General features: G+C 46.4%; 1 protein-coding gene and 1 pseudogene across 4 annotated transcripts in view; one reads left to right on the top strand and one right to left on the bottom strand.

Annotated features, from left to right (window-relative positions):
- Nucleotides 1-294: 294 nt before the first annotated feature.
- The window catches only part of ACSS2 (acyl-CoA synthetase short chain family member 2), a 47,278-nt gene continuing 27,990 nt past the window's right edge, over nucleotides 295-19,582 (bottom strand). Inside the window, exons 3-19 of one of the 3 annotated variants that reach the window (XM_081034293.1) lie at nucleotides 17,056-17,147; nucleotides 16,718-16,821; nucleotides 16,006-16,078; nucleotides 15,648-15,723; nucleotides 15,373-15,487; nucleotides 14,541-14,579; nucleotides 7,740-7,877; nucleotides 6,593-6,763; nucleotides 6,200-6,333; nucleotides 5,873-6,005; nucleotides 5,737-5,793; nucleotides 5,460-5,540; nucleotides 4,156-4,264; nucleotides 2,488-2,556; nucleotides 1,974-2,150; nucleotides 1,316-1,390; nucleotides 295-1,175 (exon numbers count right to left, since the gene is read on the bottom strand). In XM_081034293.1, coding sequence (XP_080890419.1) covers nucleotides 1,048-1,175; nucleotides 1,316-1,390; nucleotides 1,974-2,150; nucleotides 2,488-2,556; nucleotides 4,156-4,264; nucleotides 5,460-5,540; nucleotides 5,737-5,793; nucleotides 5,873-6,005; nucleotides 6,200-6,333; nucleotides 6,593-6,763; nucleotides 7,740-7,877; nucleotides 14,541-14,579; nucleotides 15,373-15,487; nucleotides 15,648-15,723; nucleotides 16,006-16,078; nucleotides 16,718-16,821; nucleotides 17,056-17,147 — 1,771 coding nt within the window. In that variant the 3' untranslated portion in view covers nucleotides 295-1,047. Of the gene's footprint in view, nucleotides 1,176-1,315; nucleotides 1,391-1,942; nucleotides 2,151-2,487; nucleotides 2,557-4,155; nucleotides 4,265-5,459; nucleotides 5,541-5,736; nucleotides 5,794-5,872; nucleotides 6,006-6,199; nucleotides 6,334-6,592; nucleotides 6,764-7,739; nucleotides 7,878-14,540; nucleotides 14,580-15,372; nucleotides 15,488-15,647; nucleotides 15,724-16,005; nucleotides 16,079-16,717; nucleotides 16,822-17,055; nucleotides 17,148-19,582 lie in introns of all 3 variants that reach the window. The other 2 variants (XM_081034294.1, XR_013992307.1) reach the window with 2 other exon arrangements.
- On the top strand, nucleotides 9,451-10,367 carry LOC308490721 (chromobox protein homolog 3-like; annotated as a pseudogene). The gene is made up of 2 exons: nucleotides 9,451-9,468; nucleotides 9,898-10,367. The product of its transcript is annotated as a chromobox protein homolog 3-like (transcript).

The raw sequence follows: 19,582 nt of genomic DNA on the forward strand, positions 1-19,582 counted from the left end.
CCTATGAATAGGGCCCTGAAGTCCAATCCTTAGTCACTCAGTAATGCTCCCAAGAGATCATAGGAAGAGAGGGTTCCTGGCAGGAGCTCAGGAGGGATGGCAACTGGGATGGGACATCCCAGTTGTAAACTGGCTTCAGTTGCTTTCCTGCTTAGCTCAGGAGCTTGTCAGAGAGCCTATGAGTGAAGCCCTGCCTCCAGAAGTTTTGGAGGAGGATATCGGCGTATTCCTAGTGAGAACCACTCTCCTTCCCACCCCCACAAATCAGAGCAGCTAGCAAGATACCTAAGAAAACAAGTCACCGCCTTCTTGAGGTCATAGACTTTATTCCTACAACCACAGTGCTTGAACACATCAGGGCAAGAAAAGAGCATTTCATCTGAGTGTCTCTCAAAGGCAGGACTCTGTTCAGAGGAGGGTGGGAACAGAGGTCAAGGAAGACGAGTTCCTCTGGCCCTGGGAACAAAACACGTTTACTCCTGCAAAGAAGCAAATGATCTGAAAACCGTCTGGAAACAGCCGGCCTGCACATCCCCTGGAGCAAATTGGCAGACAAGCTCTGCCATCTGGCACAAAAGACCCAGAACAGAAGCAGCAAATGTTTATAAAAATAATAATCATTTGTTCCAGGACTCACAAACAGGCATTTCTAAGGGCAAGTGCATGCCCAAGATAAGTACTGGTGCTTCCTGAGAGTTGACAAAGGATTACAGAGCTGCCTCCCTGCTTCAGTCTAGGCCTTTGCTTGCCCTCTGAACACTTAACTTGGGTTGGGGGCTTGACCTTCGGGTCCCTGTTCTGGGCTCCAAGGGCTCTTTGCAGGTACAGCAACCTGAGGCCGATCTGGGCCCTGTCCCATCTGCCTGGCAGTTACGGGAAGCTGCTCCACCCAGGGGCAAAGCTGGTCCTGGGTTCCAGACAGCTGGTTGCGGGAGGTGGTGTGTGGGTCATCCCTGGCCCTCAGCACTCCTGGATGGGGGCAGGGTGGGTGGGCAAAACTTTGGAAAGCCAAGCAGGGGGGATAGTGTGTAAAGGACAGAGTCTTATTCACTGGATGGTCATGCAGCGGTGGCTGAAGAGCTGGCTGATGACGGATGGGTCAGCCACAGTAGATGTGTCCCCCAGGTCGTGGTCATTCTGAGCAATCTTCCGAAGCACCCGCCTCATGATTTTCCCTGGGGGACCACAGACTTCTGGTTACCTGGTGACAGCACTGACCCACTCCAACCCTGCCAAAGGCTTCCATCCACACACACTCCACCACCACTGGGCCCCAGCCAATCCCAATCCCAATGCCTTGAGCCTCTGAACATACCTGAGCGTGTTTTAGGCAAGCCAGGTGCATTCTGGATGTAATCCGGTGTGGCAATGGGGCCAATCTTTTCTCTAACTGTAACCAACAAATCATTAAACATTTCTTCAGTGCCCTTAGCCACGGCTCTCCAAAACCGATAGAGATGACTTCATTCCCTACCTACTTCCTCTTCAAGGCCTTGCCACAGAGCTGTCTCAGGCTCACTGCCTGTCTGCCTCTTGCTAACAGTTGTCTGTTTACTAGCTCATTTATCTTAGTCCATCTTCATGAACTCAGGCTCTAGAATCAGCGTGTTAGAGTTGACATCCCACTTTACTAACAGTGTGGCCTTGGGCAAGTCATTTAACTTCTTTTCGCCTCGATTTCTTCATCTTTTAGAATGAGGGTAACGATGGGATCTATTTCATGGGGTGATTATGTGCATTTAAAGCACTTAACCCAGTGGTAGCACAGAGAAAATTCTATCCATGCCAGCCATTATTATCCTAGTGGAGAGGCTAGTGGAGTCTGGGTGGGAAGAGGGCTATCAGTCCCTAAGGCCCCCTGGGTCTGTTTGTGGTTTGGGGTGCAGCTTGCTCCTGCTCCTCCCCCCAAATCTGCTGTGGTCACTGGGCCATCAGGACAAACCCTGCAGTCCTTGCCCAGGGAGGCTCCTCACTCTGCTTCTTGAGCTCCTCGGTGAGGGTCGGGCTGAAGGCGTAGCCATCGCAGAGGGTGACGAAGCAGTAGAGGCACTCGCCCTTCACAGGATGAGGGTGGCTGACCACGGCCGCCTCGGCAACGGCCTGATGCTCCACTAGTGCTGACTCCACCTCAGCCGTGCTCAGCAGGTGCCCTTGTCAAGGGGAAGGAAGTGCCATGAACGAGAGCCCAGCCTCTACCCCAGCCCCTGCTCCATCTGTGCCCAAGGGCAGTCCTGGTCTGGAAAACCCAGAAAGGCCCTTCATTCATTTCTCACAGGACAGGACATGCTTCAGTCACTGTGCCTTCCCGGTTCCCCTCCTCCAGGCACATTCCAGTGTTTAGCGTACTCCAAAACCTGGCCCACAACTGAATGCCTCCGTCCAAACGTGATCTGGCCAAAGGACGTCCTGGCTCTCTTGGAAGGCTTTCGCTGGGAGTTGCTGGGAGAGCAGGGCTAATGAGAAGGGGAAATGGTCCCTGTCTCTCACCAGATACATTCAGCATGTCATCAATCCTGCCAGTGATCCAGTAATAGCCATCCTGGTCCCGCCGGCAGCCTGGGAAGAGCAGAAATGTACAACGTAATAAATACCCCACAGCAGGATACGTGATCCACGTTACCAAACTGCCACACCCACTGCCAGAGCTTCCAAATGAGTCTTCCTGCCTCTACATTTGCCCACTATGGTGGCCAGGCTCCAAAAGGGCCACACTGCTCTCCACCTCCTGGCATTCATATCCCTGTGTGGTCCTCTTACTGTACTAGGGTTAGTCTGTGTGATCAACATAACTTGACAAAAGTGATGTGCTGTTATTTCTGAGATTAGATTAGAGAAGACACTGTGGCTTCTGTCTTAGTTGCATTTGGTTACGTTCTCTCAGATTGTTTGCTCTGGGGGAAGCCAGCCGCCATATCCTGAGGCCCTACAGAGAGGCCCAAGTGATGGGGAACTGGGGGTTCCTGCCGACAGCCACATGAGTGAGCTTGGGAGTGGGTGCCCCAGGCTCAGCCAAACCTTCAGATGACTGTGGCCTCGACCAACAGCTTCACTGTAACCCACAAAAGACTGAACAAGCACAACTAGCTAAGCCACTCTGTGTTCCTGATCTTCTAAAATTGTATGAGACAATAGCTGTTGTTTTAAGCAAGTTTGGAGGTAATTTGCTCCCCAACAATAGGCAACTCATACACCCACCTACAGTCTATTCTCCATAAATTAGGCAAAGTTGTTTTCTAAACAGTAAATGAGGTCTCATCATATCTCTGCTCAAAACCCCTGAAAGTTGCCCACTGTACATTGGATAAAATCCTAACTCCTCACCATGGCCCACAAGGCCCTATATTATCTACCTCTCCAACTTCATATAACATTCTCCCCTGCGCTCACTGCACTGGCCACACACGCTTCAGTCTGTTCCTCAGATATTGCCAGCATGCGTCTCTGCACACAACATTCACACTTCCTCCAGATTTTCCCATGCCTGGCTCCTCACCCTTCAGGTCTGTGGTCAAATGTCACTTCAGCGAGGCCTTCTCTTGCCATCCTATGTATGGCCGCCCCCGTGGACAATCTATACTCCATTACTCTGTTGAGAGTACTTGTTCTTCATAGCACTTACCGCTATCTACGATACGCTTATTGACTTGTTTGCTGAGTTTACTGTCTGTCTCCCCTTACTGGACGGTCAGCCCCATGAGGGCAGAGACCTTGCCACCGTATTCACGGCAACATCCCCTGTGCTTAGATCAGTGCCTGGATGTAGTAGGTGCTCAATAAATACTTGTGGGTGCATGGAATGGTGGATGCGCACATGGACGAACAGCCTCCAGACATGGGGACACACATGACATTGAAATACACACTGCCATATGCCCCATCCCTTTCAACACAGGAGCAACGGAAACAAGAACCTCTTTCCTCGTACATCAAATCTCAGAATGCACCATGCTGAGACCCTTCCTGGAGCATTCATTCCTGCTCTTACAGTCTCTAGCTCTGCCTGAATGTTAGACACTGACACATAGGAGATCTCTCTCTCGCTCTCGCTCTCGCTCTCCCTCTCTCTCCCTCTCCACCCTTAGCCAACTCTTCCTGAAAACAGAAGGGGAAGGTACATGTCTTATAGGAGACGGGGAGGGAATAGCCAAAGCTCACCATCTCCTGTCACGAAGTACCCAGGGAACTTCTTAAAGTAGGTGGTCTCAAAGCGTTCGTGATTCCCATACACGGTGCGCATGATCCCTGGCCAGGGCTGCTTGAACACCTGGGGAGTGAGGAAAACACCGTGGTCACATCCGCTCCACTGTCTCACTGGAAGACAATCACAGCTTTGCCAAACCTGAGGAGAAATGGCCTGGATGCCATTCCTGAGAAGTAAGACAAAGTACAGGCTTTGGAGGTAGATAATCCAGGCTTGGAATCCCTCCCAACTGTGCCACTTACTAGCTGTGTGACCTCAGGTAAATAACTTTACCTCTCTGAGCTTCAGGAGCCTCATCTGTAAATTAGAAAAAATAATCTCTAACCCCCAAAGGTATTGTGAGGATTAAACTGATAGCACATAGAAGCTGCCCGGCACAGTGTTGTTAGAGATAGGCATTTAGTAAATTTGAGTCTCCTTTTGGGTAGTCTCTCAGGAAAGCAGGTCCAGTTTGATGCAAATGAAAACAGTCATATAAAATGTGTCCAGTTTGATGCAAATGAAAACAGTCATATAAAATGTGGGGCCCACATCTGAGTAACTATTGCCCGAATCCATAACATACTGTGGCGGCAGATTGATAGGATGGTGGAATTCTAGGCCAAGAGTCAGAAGGCCTGGATTCAAGTCCTGCCCTTGTTACTAAGTTGCTCTTAGTAAAAGTGAAGTGGGGTGGGGGCTGGGGGCTGATGATCTCCCTACAAGTACTAAACACAACAACTAAAAACCATCACAACAACAGCGAACATTTATCAAGCACTAACTGTTAGGTTCTGTGCTAAAGCCTTCACCTGGATTATCTAATTTAATCAATCCAGCAACCACAGAAGACAAAGGTATTATTACAACCCTATTTTTCAAATGAGAAAATTTAGGTTCAGAGGGGTTAGGTAACTTATCTGAAGTCACAGAAGCAACAGAGCCAGGATTTGAATCCTGGAGCCTATATGATTTCCCACTGTAATGGGGTCTCCTTTCACACTACAGTGTTTGTCATTGTACGCCCCCAAAAGGCAACATTGGGAATCTTTGAGCAGAGCCTTTAAGATCTTCGTGGGCCAAAAAGCAGAGAGGCAGGCGAAGTTCCCAGAAGGATTCCCTCCAGGGTCTCTGCAGAGAATAAACCCTCAACCACGGAACTTCAGTCGCAAGCAGCTACTAGGAGAGATGAGGTTCTGAACTCTGAAGCAAAGTAGAGTAGGCTTTGGCGGACCATTTCCCCCCACTCCTCAAGGACCCCCAAGGGCCAGAGCCTCACCAGATAACCTTCAGCTTCACCTTCCAGCTCTTCCCCAGACTCATTCAGGATTGCAGGAGCTACACCAAAGAACGGGAAGGTCTAGAAACGAACAGGAGACAGGATTAAAGGAAAGGAATGAGGCAACTATGACTCAACTCTCTACCTCTCCCAAGAAGACGCAGAGCCCCAAATTCCTCCCCCATCTCAGTCCAGTCCCCCCACCCTCTACCTAGGTCAAATGCCCCAAGACTCTACTCCTGCCTAGACCAGGACTAGCCAAGGGAGCCTCACTCACAGCAGAACCAGGCTTCATGGGTATGGCACCAGGGAGGGGAGTCAGCATATGGCCACCCTATGGAGTCAAAGATCAGGGTTTGAATCAGTCTTCCCACATTGTCCCTAAGCCCCAGCCTTCTGAACCCCTTACTCACTGTCTCTGTCTGCCAGAAGGTGTCCACGATGGGGCAGCGCTGGGCACCCACCACCCGGTGGTACCATAGCCAGGCCTCGGGGTTGATGGGTTCACCCACTGTTCCTAGTACCTTTAAGGATGCCCGGCTATGCCTTGGGCAGGGGAGTGGGGAGAGAGGAAGGCTCTGAGTACCCTGGGAACCAGGAAGACATGCGCAGACCCTTCTCCTGCCCCCTCCCTTATTCCACGCCAGGGAGTTGGAATAGGGGAATGGAACAGACTGCACAAAGGCCAGCACCCAACTCTGAGGGACACCCATGGGGCAGCAGCTTGGGAGGGGTCTCACTTGGTGACAGGCTCATCTCCAAACTTCATGAGCAGGCGGATAGCTGTGGGTGCTGTGTAGAACTTGGTCACCTTGTACTTGTCCACGATGCTCCATAGGCGGCTCACATCCGGGTATGTAGGGATCCCCTCAAACTGACCCCATGAAGGCTGGTCATTCCCGCTCCTTCCCAATAGTCCCTCCATTCCCCTGCCATGCCCTTAGGCTCAGTATTTTGCCCTTTCTGACAGACCCGTGCCTTCGCTCCCTTACCAGACAAGCCAAGAGAACTTCCCAGTCAGGATACACACCCACTGCCTCTAGACCAAGTGGCTTTGGGATGCAGTCACCCAGGACCATCTTGTCCACCCCCTAAGTAGACTAGGTAGCCATGGGTCCCAGCTCCCCTCTCACCAAAACACTGGTGGCGCCGTTGGCCAGTGGCCCATAGGTGACATAGGAATGGCCAGTGATCCAGCCAATGTCTGCTGTGCACCAGAACACGTCCTCCGCGTGGAAGTCAAATACATACTTGAAGGTTGTGGCCACGTAGAGCATGTATCCCCCCACTGTGTGTACCACACCCTGGGGGAAGAACAGGTCATCAGGCTGGGGCCGTGGGCTCACCCCCACTGACTCCCCATGTAGGCTGGACAGAGCTAGAGAAAGACCCTCCTCAGGGATTTTGGCCCTGCCAGCACCCCCTTCACAGCACCCATCTCTCTTCCACCCTCTTTTCTCCATGTGCCCATCTCACACCCCACACACATGTCTAGGCGCCTAGTCCATCATTCATACCACACACTATGATGGTATTTCTGAGCCCCCCACATCACTCTCACACATGAACACTTCTAGTACATTCACATCTAAATGTGTCTGTTGTGTATTTGTGCACAAACACTCAGTTACACATTGGCAGAGTGAGAGTGAGGAAATAAAGACCATCTTCTTGCTTATCCATTGATATCCCATCCCTAGGAAAGAGAGACCAAAACTGTGTTTCTAAAGGCCCACTGAGGGCTATTCCAAAACATGTGGAAAGAAGAATTTAGGGTGGGGTGAGTGGAAGGCAGAAGCACACATCTTTCAAGTCAATGGAAGTCAGAATTTTCTTAAGGATTTTTGGCTCCCACAGTGCCCTAGGGACTAGATGTTAAAATAAAGTGTGGCATGTTAAAGGAACTGAACTCTCCGAGCTGTAGTCTAGGAGCACAACAGCAATCCCTGTGCCCACCCTGCCATTGAGTTGACAGGATAGTTCTCCTTCCACGAAACCCTGTGGGCATGGGCGAGAAACATCAAGGTAAGCCACATGCACTGACCCTTTTCTGGGCACCATGAAAGCCCCTACCTGAATTGTCACCCTGGGCCTCACAATCTAGTGATTGAGGATGTATGTCTTAATTTGATTCAGAAAAGGTAACGTGACATTTTTGAAACTCAGTGTTGTAGAGTAAAATTCGTATCATTATATGCTTCCTGAGAAACTCCCTTCTCACCCCTCCACAGTACACACACACACACACACACACACACACACACACTCACACACACTTGCCTTGGGTTTGCCTGTGGAGCCGCTGGTGTACAGGATGAAGAGCGGGTCCTCAGCGTCACACCACTCAGGCTCACACTCATCCCCTGCCTCCTGCACGAGTTCATGCCACCACAAGTCAACCCCTTCGTTCCAGGGGATCTGCAGCGGGAGGAAGACAGGAATGGACAGGGAAGAATTGTGAACAGCTCAAGATGCAGACAGGAGACACGCCTACCTCTCTTGTGGAGGGGCCAGGGTGGGACCGGCAGGTTGGGGTGCTGGAGGGAGGAAGGGCCTTGAGAGGGTGGAATGGGGCAGAGAGAACAGGAGCAGAATAGCATGCTTTCTGGGTACTCCCAGCACCCTGCTCCAGAGATCCCCCTCACCTGGCCTCAGGCTGAGGAGGGCCCCTTAGTTGATCCCTTCTCATCCTTCAATTCTTAGTTTAAATGTCACCTTGGAAAGGCTTTCCCTGAACAGTACCTGGTAGATTCCTAGTGCCCTCATCATCCCTGCTATCTATCATTCTTGATCAGAGCACCTTCTTTCTTTCCCACACAGCACGTATTTCCAATAATTTTATTCAGTTCTGTGCTTGATTACTGTCTCCCCAGCTAGATGGTGACCTCTCTGAGTGCCGTGCATGTCTGTCTTATTTTCCCCCTATATCCCCAACACCTAGCAAGATGCCTGGCACTCAAAAGGCACTCAGTAAATTGTTGTTGGATGAATGAATATGCACACACAGGCCTGCATACATACATATGTACTTATGGGACTAGTGGCTCATCAGCAGGACGGCAAACACCACACGATTCAGAAATGCAAAATTAGTCAGAGCCTGCAGGTGAGGCAGGCATCTGGCTGTTAGTAGTGAAAGAAATCAACAGATCTTGGTCCAAGCACTTTTTCCTGCATGTCCAGACCTCATCTACATCTGGAGTTTCCTACCCTAGCTCTGCTCCTGCCTTTACACCATTGGTACCAATGAGTTTCCCACAAAGACATTTTCTTGAGGTCCCATTCATCAGGAAGCCTTGCTTTAAGTTGGTGGAGAAGGACCAAAGTGGACTTCTCTCCCAATGGAGGGATGTTCCCTTATACTGGAGTGCCTTTGGTAACTATTTCTGGATCTGTCATCCAGAAATTTTTCTAAACTCTCCTTGAAACAGTTTTACTATCCTGGTGATATCACCTCTTTGAACAAACAACCAGTTTTCTGAGTCTGCTCTTGGCTGAGTAAAGTGGATTCCCTGAATTTGTCCAAAAATTGCACTGGATTTGTCCCAGTTCTGCCACTTCCTAGTTATATATGACCTTGGGCAACTTACTTTACCTCATCACTCCTTTTTAAAACGAGGATAGTCATTCTTGCCCTAATGGTCTCACAGAATTTGGGGAACATCAAAAAGAGAAAGGTATTACCTAGTACATATCACGCCTTGAAGGGTGGGATGAACGTCAGGAAGGACAAAAATTAGTCCAGTTCCACTGAACTCCTTTGGGAGATAACTTTAAGGGTATGGTGATGGGAACTGTTAGGGGTTTTCTTTAGCTGTCACACAGCCCTACAGCCCTTTCATATTCATTAACCTCTTGTATGTTTAATAGTCCTGGCTGGCAGGTAGACACGAGAGTGTAAGAGAAACACGTTACGCCTATTGTATGGCTACACGCTAATGTACTGTGTGCCTATTTGGTTATAAAAAAAAACAGTGCCCCACCCCCTCGGATGTGGCTGGAGCTGAAGGTATGCTGGACCAGAGACGCTACAGACGCAGGACCAGAGCACCTCTGAGAAGGGGAATAATAGCTCTTCATGTTGGCAATTTAAAAAATGGCCTCCAATAAAACTACACTGTAAAAAATGGGAAAGAGAGCCAGCCCGGTGGTTCAGGCAGTTGGAGTTCCGTGCTCCTAATGCCGAAGGCTGCCGGTTCGATTCCCACATGGGCCAGTGGGCTCTCAACCACAAGGTTGCTGCTTAGACTCCCGCAAGGGATGGTGGGCTGTGCCCCCTGCAACTAACAATGGCAACTGGACCTGGAGCTGAGCTGCGCCCTCCACAACTAAGATTGAAAGGACAACAACTTGACTTGGAAAAAGATCTGGAAGTACACACTGTTCCCCAATAAAGTCCTGTTCCCCTTCCCCAATAAAATCTTAAAGAAAAAAAAAGGGAAAGAAACAGAATAGAAAGAGTAAAAAAGTTAAAGAGGCGGAGCCTGAAGAATTTGTGATGGAAAAAGTGCTGAACCGCAGCGTAGTGAATGAGAAGGTAGAGTTATTGCCTGAAGCAGAAGGGATTCACAGATGCTGACAATACTTGGGAACCTGAAGAAGATTTTGTCCAGAGTTAATTGAAGCATTTCTTCATTCTCAAAAAGCTGGTAAAGAAAAAGATGGTATAAAAAGAAAATCTTTGCCTGACAGTGAGTCTGATGATAGCAAATCAAAGAAGAAAAAAGAAAGAGATGCTGATAAACCAAGAGGCTTTGTCAGAGTCTTGATCCTGAATGAATAATTGATGCCACAGACAGTAGTGAAGAATTAATGTTTCTCATGAAATGGAAAGATTCGGATGAGGCAGATTTGGTGCTGGCAAAAGAGGCAAATATGAAGTTCCCTCAAATTGTAATTGCTTTTTAGGAAGGGAGGCTAACTTGGCATTCTTGTCCAGAAGAAGAAGCCCAATAATTGTTTGCATTGCTTTTATATATATGGCATACATTATATGCCAAAAAATGTATACACATGACTTGTATTCATCTTTTGTTATTGGTAAATATTGAGTATTACAATTTTAATACAGTTTTTCCTTTTTAAAATGTGTGTACATTTTTTGGCACCCTCTGTATTTATATATACACATAAAATCTGGGTCTTGGTGCTTTGATTTATTAGGGTGAAGAAATAACTACACTCGAATGAAAATCAAGTTTGATATGTTTGTTTTGAAGTAGTATTGAGAGAATTGTTGGGGTTTCTTTCTTTATTTATTTATTTCCTTTTTTTTTTTTTTTTTGCATCTATAGCACTGGTTACTTTGACCAAAAGCTTTCTGTAGTTGCTTCCTTTATCAGAAAAAGAACATTTGATACCATGGTACATTTTCCCTCTGAATTGGAGAATAGCTTTTCTAAATGTTGGGGAAAACCTCTGTCATTACTCAGTCAGAATTTGAGTTTAATTCATCTATGCCTAAGGATCACTCTAGGCTTTTTGTTTACTTGGGGGCTTTTGGTGTGTATACATAGAATACATATGTAAATGGTTTCCTTCCTTCCCTTCCTTCCCTCCTTCCTTCCTTCCCTCCCTCCCTCCCTCCCTCCCTCCCTCCCTCCCTCCCTCCCTCCCTCCCTCCTTCCTTCCTTCCTTCCTTCCTTCCTTCCTTCCTTCCTTCCTTCCCCAAGACAAAAACAGCATTTCACAACCATGGACAAGCCCATGTTTCTGGGACACCATCATTTTCAGCAACCTAAGAAATAAATCACTTCAAATTAAACAGAAACTTTTCCTGAAGCTTTAACCTTTGAAATTAAATAATTTGTAATTGATTGGGCAATTTAAATATAATGTAAGCAGTTAAAATTGGACTATTTAAAAGCAGCTATATCAACTCCATATCCATATCTACAATCCTATAAACACAAGTTTATTTGCAAAACCCCTTAACAGAGAATTTTTGTCACTACCAACAACTACCCCACCTAAATGAGAAAACTAGGCAAATCCTAGTGTGTTTTATTTAGACAAGCAAAACTTATTTAAAGTTTTCTTCTAATGAACCATTCCTTTACAAGAAGTTAAAATCCTTGTGTATGTTGACTAAAAGATCAGGAATCATGGAATGTGTAAGACTTCGTTCATGGAACGAAGATTAGAAACGGTCAGAGACATGGCAGTTTAGGACCTGCTGGAATAAATGGGTGAATAAACTTCATAATCTAAATTTCTGTAATCTAAACATGACCTGCATGTTTTTTCTTTACCCTAATTCATTCTTTATATGTAGGCTCAATCTCAGTATTTGGATTTCTGGTTCAGCAGAAGCCAGGAAAAACAATAGCTTTGTAGTAATCAGAATGTTATCCAGCTGTATATTGTTTACTTTATTATAAATACTGATAAATAGTAGTCAATAAATAGTTTTATATTCCTTATTAAAAAAAGCCCATGTACCTGGATAAATTATAAAATGATTCTCCAATCAATCCCCTCTTTCTATACTATCAGCCCCTTACTCTAGAGTATTTCAAGTTTCTGGCCCATAAACATCATAAGGATGACTAGCCCAGGCCAAATGAAGCACCATTAAAAATGAAAGAAAGAAAGGAAGGAAGGAAGGAAGGAAGGAAGGAAGGAAGGAAGGAAGGAAGGAAGGAAGGAAGGAGGAAAGGAAGGAAGAAAGAAAGCAAGCTGCCAACAAGCTAGAAAACACAAAGACATACCCTGTCACATGAACACTTTTTTCCTTGCCAAATGGTCTACTTTAGATGAGGGCATTAATGTATTTAAGCAGAAATGTGTCGATATTGCTTTGGGCAAATGGTGCTGGTCTATAGGACTGGCGTGAATTGTCAGAGGAAAGGCACTAGGTACATGTAAGGGCAAGTTACACTGTGGCAATGAGAGGACTCGTATAAAACCGTTTCCTTTGTGGGTATGTGAGTCAGAAGGGGGCGGTACTTCAGGTGTGGCAATGATGACCAGCACCAGGAAGCAGGGTGAGTTCAATTAGTGCCACAAACATTGGTTGTGAATTAGGTGTGTGCCTATGAGGGCCCAGAGCTTTGAACCAGGAAGAGGTTTGAATGTTCTGAAATATGAATTGAGGAGTTGACCTTTGTCCTTGGCCCAGGATAGCTTCAGGAAGGTCAGATGCCAGGTGTGAGAGGAACATGAGAAAGCTCAGACTAGGTGACATGGTTGAGGGCACTTATAACCTGGGCCAGGCCGTCCTGTGAAGATTGCTTAAGGATGAGGGGTTTGGAGCTCTGCCAAGATTTCTGCAGCTTTGACTGCAATTCTCAGGCCAACGATGTGGACTTTGTAAGCCCGTTTTTATGGTCTTTGTTTTTTTGGTAACTGTTTTTCCCGCCGAGAAACACAAATCCGGGAGCCTGTGGCCTAAAGGTCTCTAGATTAAGAATCATAAGAGTTGATTTGTGGGCCAGCCCGGTGACTCAGGTGGTTGGAGCACCATGCTCCTAAGCCGAGGTCACCAATTCGATTCTCACATGGGCCAGTGAGCTTCACCCTCTACAGCTAAGATTGTAAACAGCAGCTCTCCGTGGAGCTGAGCAGTCAGAGGTCAGCATGAGCCGCTGCGAGCTGCTGTGTGCTGCCCTGGGCTACTGTGTACTGCCATGAGTGGCCGGCGGCCAGCATGTGTGGCCAGCAGCCATCGTGAGTGGCCGGCAGCCAGAGAAAACTGCCGTGAGCTGCTGAGTGGCCGACCAGCCTCAGCCCGGAGGAGCACAAGGCTCATCATACCAGCATGGGTCAGGGAGCTGTGTCCTACACAACTAGACTGAGAAACAACGGCTTGAACTGGAGTGGGGCGGGGGAGATGAAAGAAGGGGGGAAAAAGAGTTTATTTGTTTTCTGGTTTCCCTCTTAGAAATGCCAATCTGTGTGCTGTTAAAAGCAATAAAAACTAACATTTATGGAGTAGTTAGTATGTGCCAAACACCTTACATATATTGACAAAACCCCATCAGGTAGGCACAATTATTATTCTTATTTTACAGATGGGGAAACTGAAGCAAGAGGGCTTAAGTAACTTTCCCAGGCTCCAGTAGCAGGTAACAGAGCCAGGATTTGAACCCAGGTAATCTGGTTCCTGAACCTATACTCTAACCACTAAATTTGTTACCACCTTCAGGAGAAAAGTCTTAGGTCCCTGCCTGAGTTTTAAAAGAAAAACAGTACCCTGTTTTTCTGTCTCCACCATGCTAATGAGAACAAAGAAAAGGGATTATATTTACCATTAGCCTAAGAGGTTAATATTAAGATTTAGAGTAAGACACCCTATGAGGATGGTAAAACTCAAAGGAGTAGTAGGTGTTATGTTTTGATTTCATAAGGAAAGCAATTTCCTTTTAATATTATCATCTCTCCATTACTGATAAGGGAACTGAAACCCAGAAAGGAGAGGCGACTTATTCAAGGTCATACAGCTGAAAACTGGGCTCTGGGATCCTCCTGAACCCAGTCTCTCCTCCATACTAATCTGCTTTGAGTCCCCATTTAAGGATCTCGCTTCTTAGAACTGCCGACAATGTTAACTTTTGTCCAGTTTAGCACTTAATTATATCAGAGAGTTTATGTGCAATTTGTAAATCCCAAAGTAGTATGTATATGTATTTAGGAATCTTCTTCTCTGCTGCCCTATATAAAACTTAGGTTTTCATTTGTAATACATAACTAGCTCCCCAACTGGATGGTGAATTCCCAAGGTCAAGGTCTGTATCTCCTCTACCTGTTGCTCCTCCTATCTTTCCTGGCTCTGCCCCAGCTAAGTGCACAGTAAAAACTTTCTGTTCGGTTACTTGTTCCTCTCTCCCACAAAGGTCATGAGCAGCAAGAGAGAAATGGGGTATCTCCCTGAGATCCATGCTCTATGCCAATTCAGAGAGGTAGCAACAGGCATTTGGTTTCATAACTCTTCAGAGTGACTTAGATGGCAAAGGACCTAGGGACAGAGAGAAGGGGGTTAGATCTGGCAGCCACCTCATCGGGGCAAACAGGCAAAGAGCAAATGGACACACAGACAAGCACACAGGAAAGCAGTGCCCAAGACAGTGCAGAGGTGGATACCTGGGGCCAGATGTGCTTGGGTTTCTCTTTCGGCTTACCCTGTTAAGAGCCCATGGAAAGGGTGGTGAGCAGGGTCCAAATATAGGGAAGCAGGAGGGAAGAGTCAGTGTGCCCCAAACCTATGGCTGTCTCCTTCCCCTAAGGTTCCCCTCTCATCGGTCTTCCCAGCCTCTATTTCCTGATCCTGTTCCCCTTATTCACTCAACATCCCTAATGCTGACTGGGGTCTGCAATCTCCCAGGACTAGACTATAGCCTCTCTAGCCCTAAGGCCACTTAGGGCCCCTCAAGTCATAGACTCTCAGAACCTCTGTCCTTCTGGACCCAGGAGCTTTCATTCTTCATGTCCTTTAGACCTAGCGGCCACCATTGGGCTTTCCCACCATTTCCACCAAAAGTACTGGATCCAAAGCTAACAAGGGCCGTATCTTGAGGATCAGATCCTGGTCCTTCCATGGTGGGACCACACAGGTCACCTGCCCCAAGCCACAGCCCAATAATCAAGATGACTACATTTAGCCACCTAAGTCAGTCTATTTCTAAACCAAGGCCAAGCTCTAAGGGTCGCTTGTGCCTATCAGGATACCCCAACCAGCATGGAAGTCTCCCTCACAATATCTCATGCTAAGTTCCCAAGGTACAAAGGACTCCCTACCTACATTCAAGGTCAAATCCCCCAGCTCCCAGCCAGCCCTGCCAGAGGAAGCATTCCTAGTATTGCTCCCAGATCCTCAGCATTATAATGAGGAAGCAAAGAAGGATATCAGGAATTTCCTGGGCAAAAGAGGGAGCCAATTTGAGCCCAGAGGAGGGCATAGCAGTACCAGACTCACCTGCACATCTGGGCATGGCCTCTTATTCGGTGGGGACTGGCTGCGAGAGTCTCCTGTGCCCAGCTCCGACCGCCTCAGGTGCTTGACCACAATGCAACATCTCACTGGGAAACCCCTGGAGGAAAGAAAAGCCTCAAGTAGTGGGCTGGTTGGCTCAAAGAGAATTTGGCAGGACCCACCCATGTCCATCTAGGGCAGGAAGGACAAAGGGAACCTGGAACTAGGGAAAGGTCCAGTTGACCCAGAGTAGTAGCCAACCAGCTAAACACACTTACTTCTCCCGACACTTCTCCAGGGCCTCGTCAGTCAGCTCCTTCAGGTTCACAAGCTTTTCCCCCCTGTAGAAGGCATCTTTGGGGAACAACAGACATTCCAGGCCTTAGGAAGGCAGTATACTCCTCACCCTTATCCCTAGTAAGCACAACATTCACAGAGTTCTTCCTGAGTAGGCCTCTTAACTCAGCCTCTTCTAGCTGATTTGAACTGACAGAGGGTTGGCTGAAGTAGAACCAGGAGATAAAGGGCAGGCAGTCCTTACCCTCTATGCTGACCAGTCCCAAACTCCAACTAGCTGATTGTAGACAAAGACTTGGGGTGTAGGGGTTCTAGAGAAGGGGTGAGAGAATTAGTCACCTGTAGTGACGAGAAGGCTGCAACTGGAATCCAGGATCCGTTCACACAGAGACTCTGCAGAGAAGCCTGCAAACTAGGGAAGGGAAGAAAGACTGAGAAAGAGGAGGACCCAGGGATTAAGTGAACAAGGAACAGAGTCACTCATAAAACCTTCAGGGTCTCTAAGTCAGGGTCCTAGAAGAAAGTGGATAACTGATTTGGAACCTATGACATAAACACTCCAAAGTCCCTAGTCTGGTGGTCTTTCTTCCTTCCTTCCCTCCTTCCCTCCTCCCTCCCTCCCTCCCTCCCTCCCTCCCTTCCTTCCTTCCTTCCTTCCTTCCTCTTTTCCTACCTCCTTCCCTCCCTCCCTCCCTCCCTCCCTCCCTCCCTCCCTCCTTCCTTTCTTTTTTTTCTTTTTCTTGTCAGTGAATGGAGAGCTCATTTGAGCCCTTTATTTTATTTTATTATTATTATTATTTTTACTCTAGCATGCTCATTTTTTTCAATTACTGTTGACATTCACTATTATTTTGTTAGTTTCGGGTATACAGCATAGTGGTTAGACATTTATATAATTTACTAGGTGATTCCCCCCAAAAATCTAGTACCCACCTGGCAGCATACATCGTTATTCTTAGTCTGGCTCTTAAGATCTTCCATCATCCAGGCCCAACCTACTTCTCCAGAGCCCCGCCTCCTCCCCAGGCCCCTGTTACCAGCCCATTCCTACCACAATGGAGTGAAGAGCCCCAAGGCGGGCACACGCCAGCATGGCTACCACAAGCTTCGGTATCATGGGCATGTAAATGGCCACTCGGTCGCCCTTCCGAATGCCTGCAGGTAAAGGACACAGACAACGGCCCATGGACGCGTCCTGCTGCTACTCAGTGCTCCCTCTCAGCCAGCTACCACCCACTGCCTAGCTGACCCTTTCTATTCCCGTTCCCAGATTCCTCCCATCCCTTGTGTACTTCTCCCAAGTCCTCAGATACCCCAAGGCTGGGCCCTCCAGGCCTCTCCCCCTACCTGTACTCACCCCCTTTCACCCCCCCCCCCACACACACTCACCCTGTTTTCGGAGAACATTGCTGAACTGACACACTTGGACCAGAAGTTCACGGTATGTGATCTGGGAAGTCTCCTCCGGATCATTGCCCTCCCTAAGATAAAACAGAAAGAACCAATCATTAGGAAGTATAATCTCTTCCCCAAACAAAAAATAGGAAGTCATAAAATCCATTCAGTAACACCAAGGAATATCCTGTGAGGGTGAGCCATCTACCACCACAACTTTTTTTTTTTGCGGGGGGGGGGTAAATTTAACAAATATTTATTGAGAGCCATTTATGGGTCAGACATTGACACAAGCATTATTTTTTATTTAATCTTAATAAATATGTGATGTACATAATACTTATCCCCATTTTTAAAGATGAGGGAACAGAAACCCAGAAGGTTAAGGCAACCTGCCCAAGATCACACAGCTAAGAGCTATTGAATTCCAGAACCATATTTGCTTTCATTGTGCTATGCTTCATCCCAACAGATAAAAGCACTTACTGAGGTGTTTTCTTTTCTCTGTATGATAGAAGCCATAGAAAAAAATTGCTTCATAGGTATGAAGTCAGTGTACCCAAACCATTTCTGCTAGATCTGAGACTTTCTGACACATCCAACATTTGAGTATGTGCCGTCTCCATGAGAAGGCACATACTCAAAGGGTAGAATTAGCTAATCATCACAGTGTTATCTCTGGAATTGGGCAAAAGTTATACACACTACAATTAGTGTGGGCCTTTTAACCCTATTGGAAGATCAAGTAAGAGCATAGTTTCTACCACCACACCTTTAACTGATTGGTCAGATACTTTAGTCTTTCAAGGTAGACTTTATGCACAAGTTATGTGTCGTTAAAAATGTACTGTTCATCTCTGAGCCTCATTTAGGTTGATAAAATGGGATGATGGTCCTTTATCTTCCATCCTAGGGATGTATTAAGGAGAAATTATATCACAGATATAAAGTGGGGTCTCCAGATGACTTGCACCCAAGTCACCTAGGGAACTTGTTAACATGTAGACTCCTGAGCCCAAACTCACACACACTGAATCAGAATTACAGGGTCCAAGAATCCACTTCTTCATTGCAAGCTGGTATAAAGAATCAGGAGGTGATTCTGATGTACGTTTAAAGTTTGAGAATCACCAACCAGCCTCTGCCAGCTGATGTCTGTCTATCTCCTCAGTCTTGCCTCACACTCCTGCCTAGGCTTCAACATGGTTTCTTTGGTCATTCTTTCATTTGCTTAATTCAACAACTACTACATGCTACATACACATATAGAAATAAGGCCCTGATGAACAAGATAAGCAAGATCCCTGCCAACATGGAGCTTATAATCCAATGATAGTACAAGAAATACACAAATAACAAATACAACCAAGATAATTTCAGGTTATGATAAACATTACTTGAGGAGAAATACTTTTTAAAAAGACAGCTTAAGAAATGTTCATGATTATATGTGAAGATTTAACGATACTCCCCCCCAGTGATTTTTCTTTTTCAATTTTATGATGCTCTGAATAAGTGATAAACACAAATGGTACTACATAAAAAGATATGTGATGAGAAGTTCCCTCCCACCCCAATCACCCTGCCAACCGGCAACCACTGTTACCCCATGTTGTATAACTTTCCAGAAATAGTCAATATGTAGACAAGGCCACTCCCAGCAGGATGGAAGGCATAGGGAAATGAAATAGTGTGGAGTGACCAATGTTATCACTTCCGAAGAAGGCTACACTGTTAGCGTCTTCCATAAGGTCCCTCGAATATCACTGAAGATGGAAATTTAAAAATTGAATGTAAAAAATTAAATTTTAATGCTGTTCAGAGGAGAGGTAAGCACCTCACAGTCCCCAACCAAGCATGAGGTGGGCAGAGATGGGAAAGGGCTGCTTTAACCACAGGACAGGCCTATCAGACAAGCATATACACATGTATTTATGTTTATCCACTCTCATTGTTTTTCTATACAAATGACGGCAAACAATACACTCTATTCTGTATCCTGTTTTTTATTGAGTATAATATACATCTAATAAACTGCACAGAGTTTAAGTATAGAGCTCGGTGATCTTGCTTTTTTAAAAATTTAACAATATACCTTGATGTCGTTCTTCATCAAGACTTACAGTGCTGTTTCATTTCTTTGTTATCTGCATAATGTTCCACTGTTTGTATGTGCCATAATTTATCTAATAAATGCTCCAATGAATATTTTTATTCATGTGTCATTTTACTCACTTGCAAATATATCTGTAGGATTAATTACTAGAAGTAAAATTGTTGGGTCAAAGGATATGTGCATTTTAAATAATGATAAACATTAGGAAAAAAACTACTTTAAATAAGATAGTCAGGGAAGACCTTTCCGCGGAGAGGTGATATTTGAGCTAAGTCCTGAGTAATGAGAAGTGGGCAACTATTAATATATGAATTCTTGGGAAGAGTATCCTGGGCAGAGAGAATATTGAAATTTGAAAAGGCACTGAGGTGGCAAAGAGCTTGGCCGACTCAAAGAACAGAAAGG

Source organism: Rhinolophus hipposideros (genome assembly GCF_964194185.1).
Source record: "Rhinolophus hipposideros genome assembly, chromosome: 22".
Lineage (NCBI taxonomy): Eukaryota > Metazoa > Chordata > Mammalia > Chiroptera > Rhinolophidae > Rhinolophus > Rhinolophus hipposideros.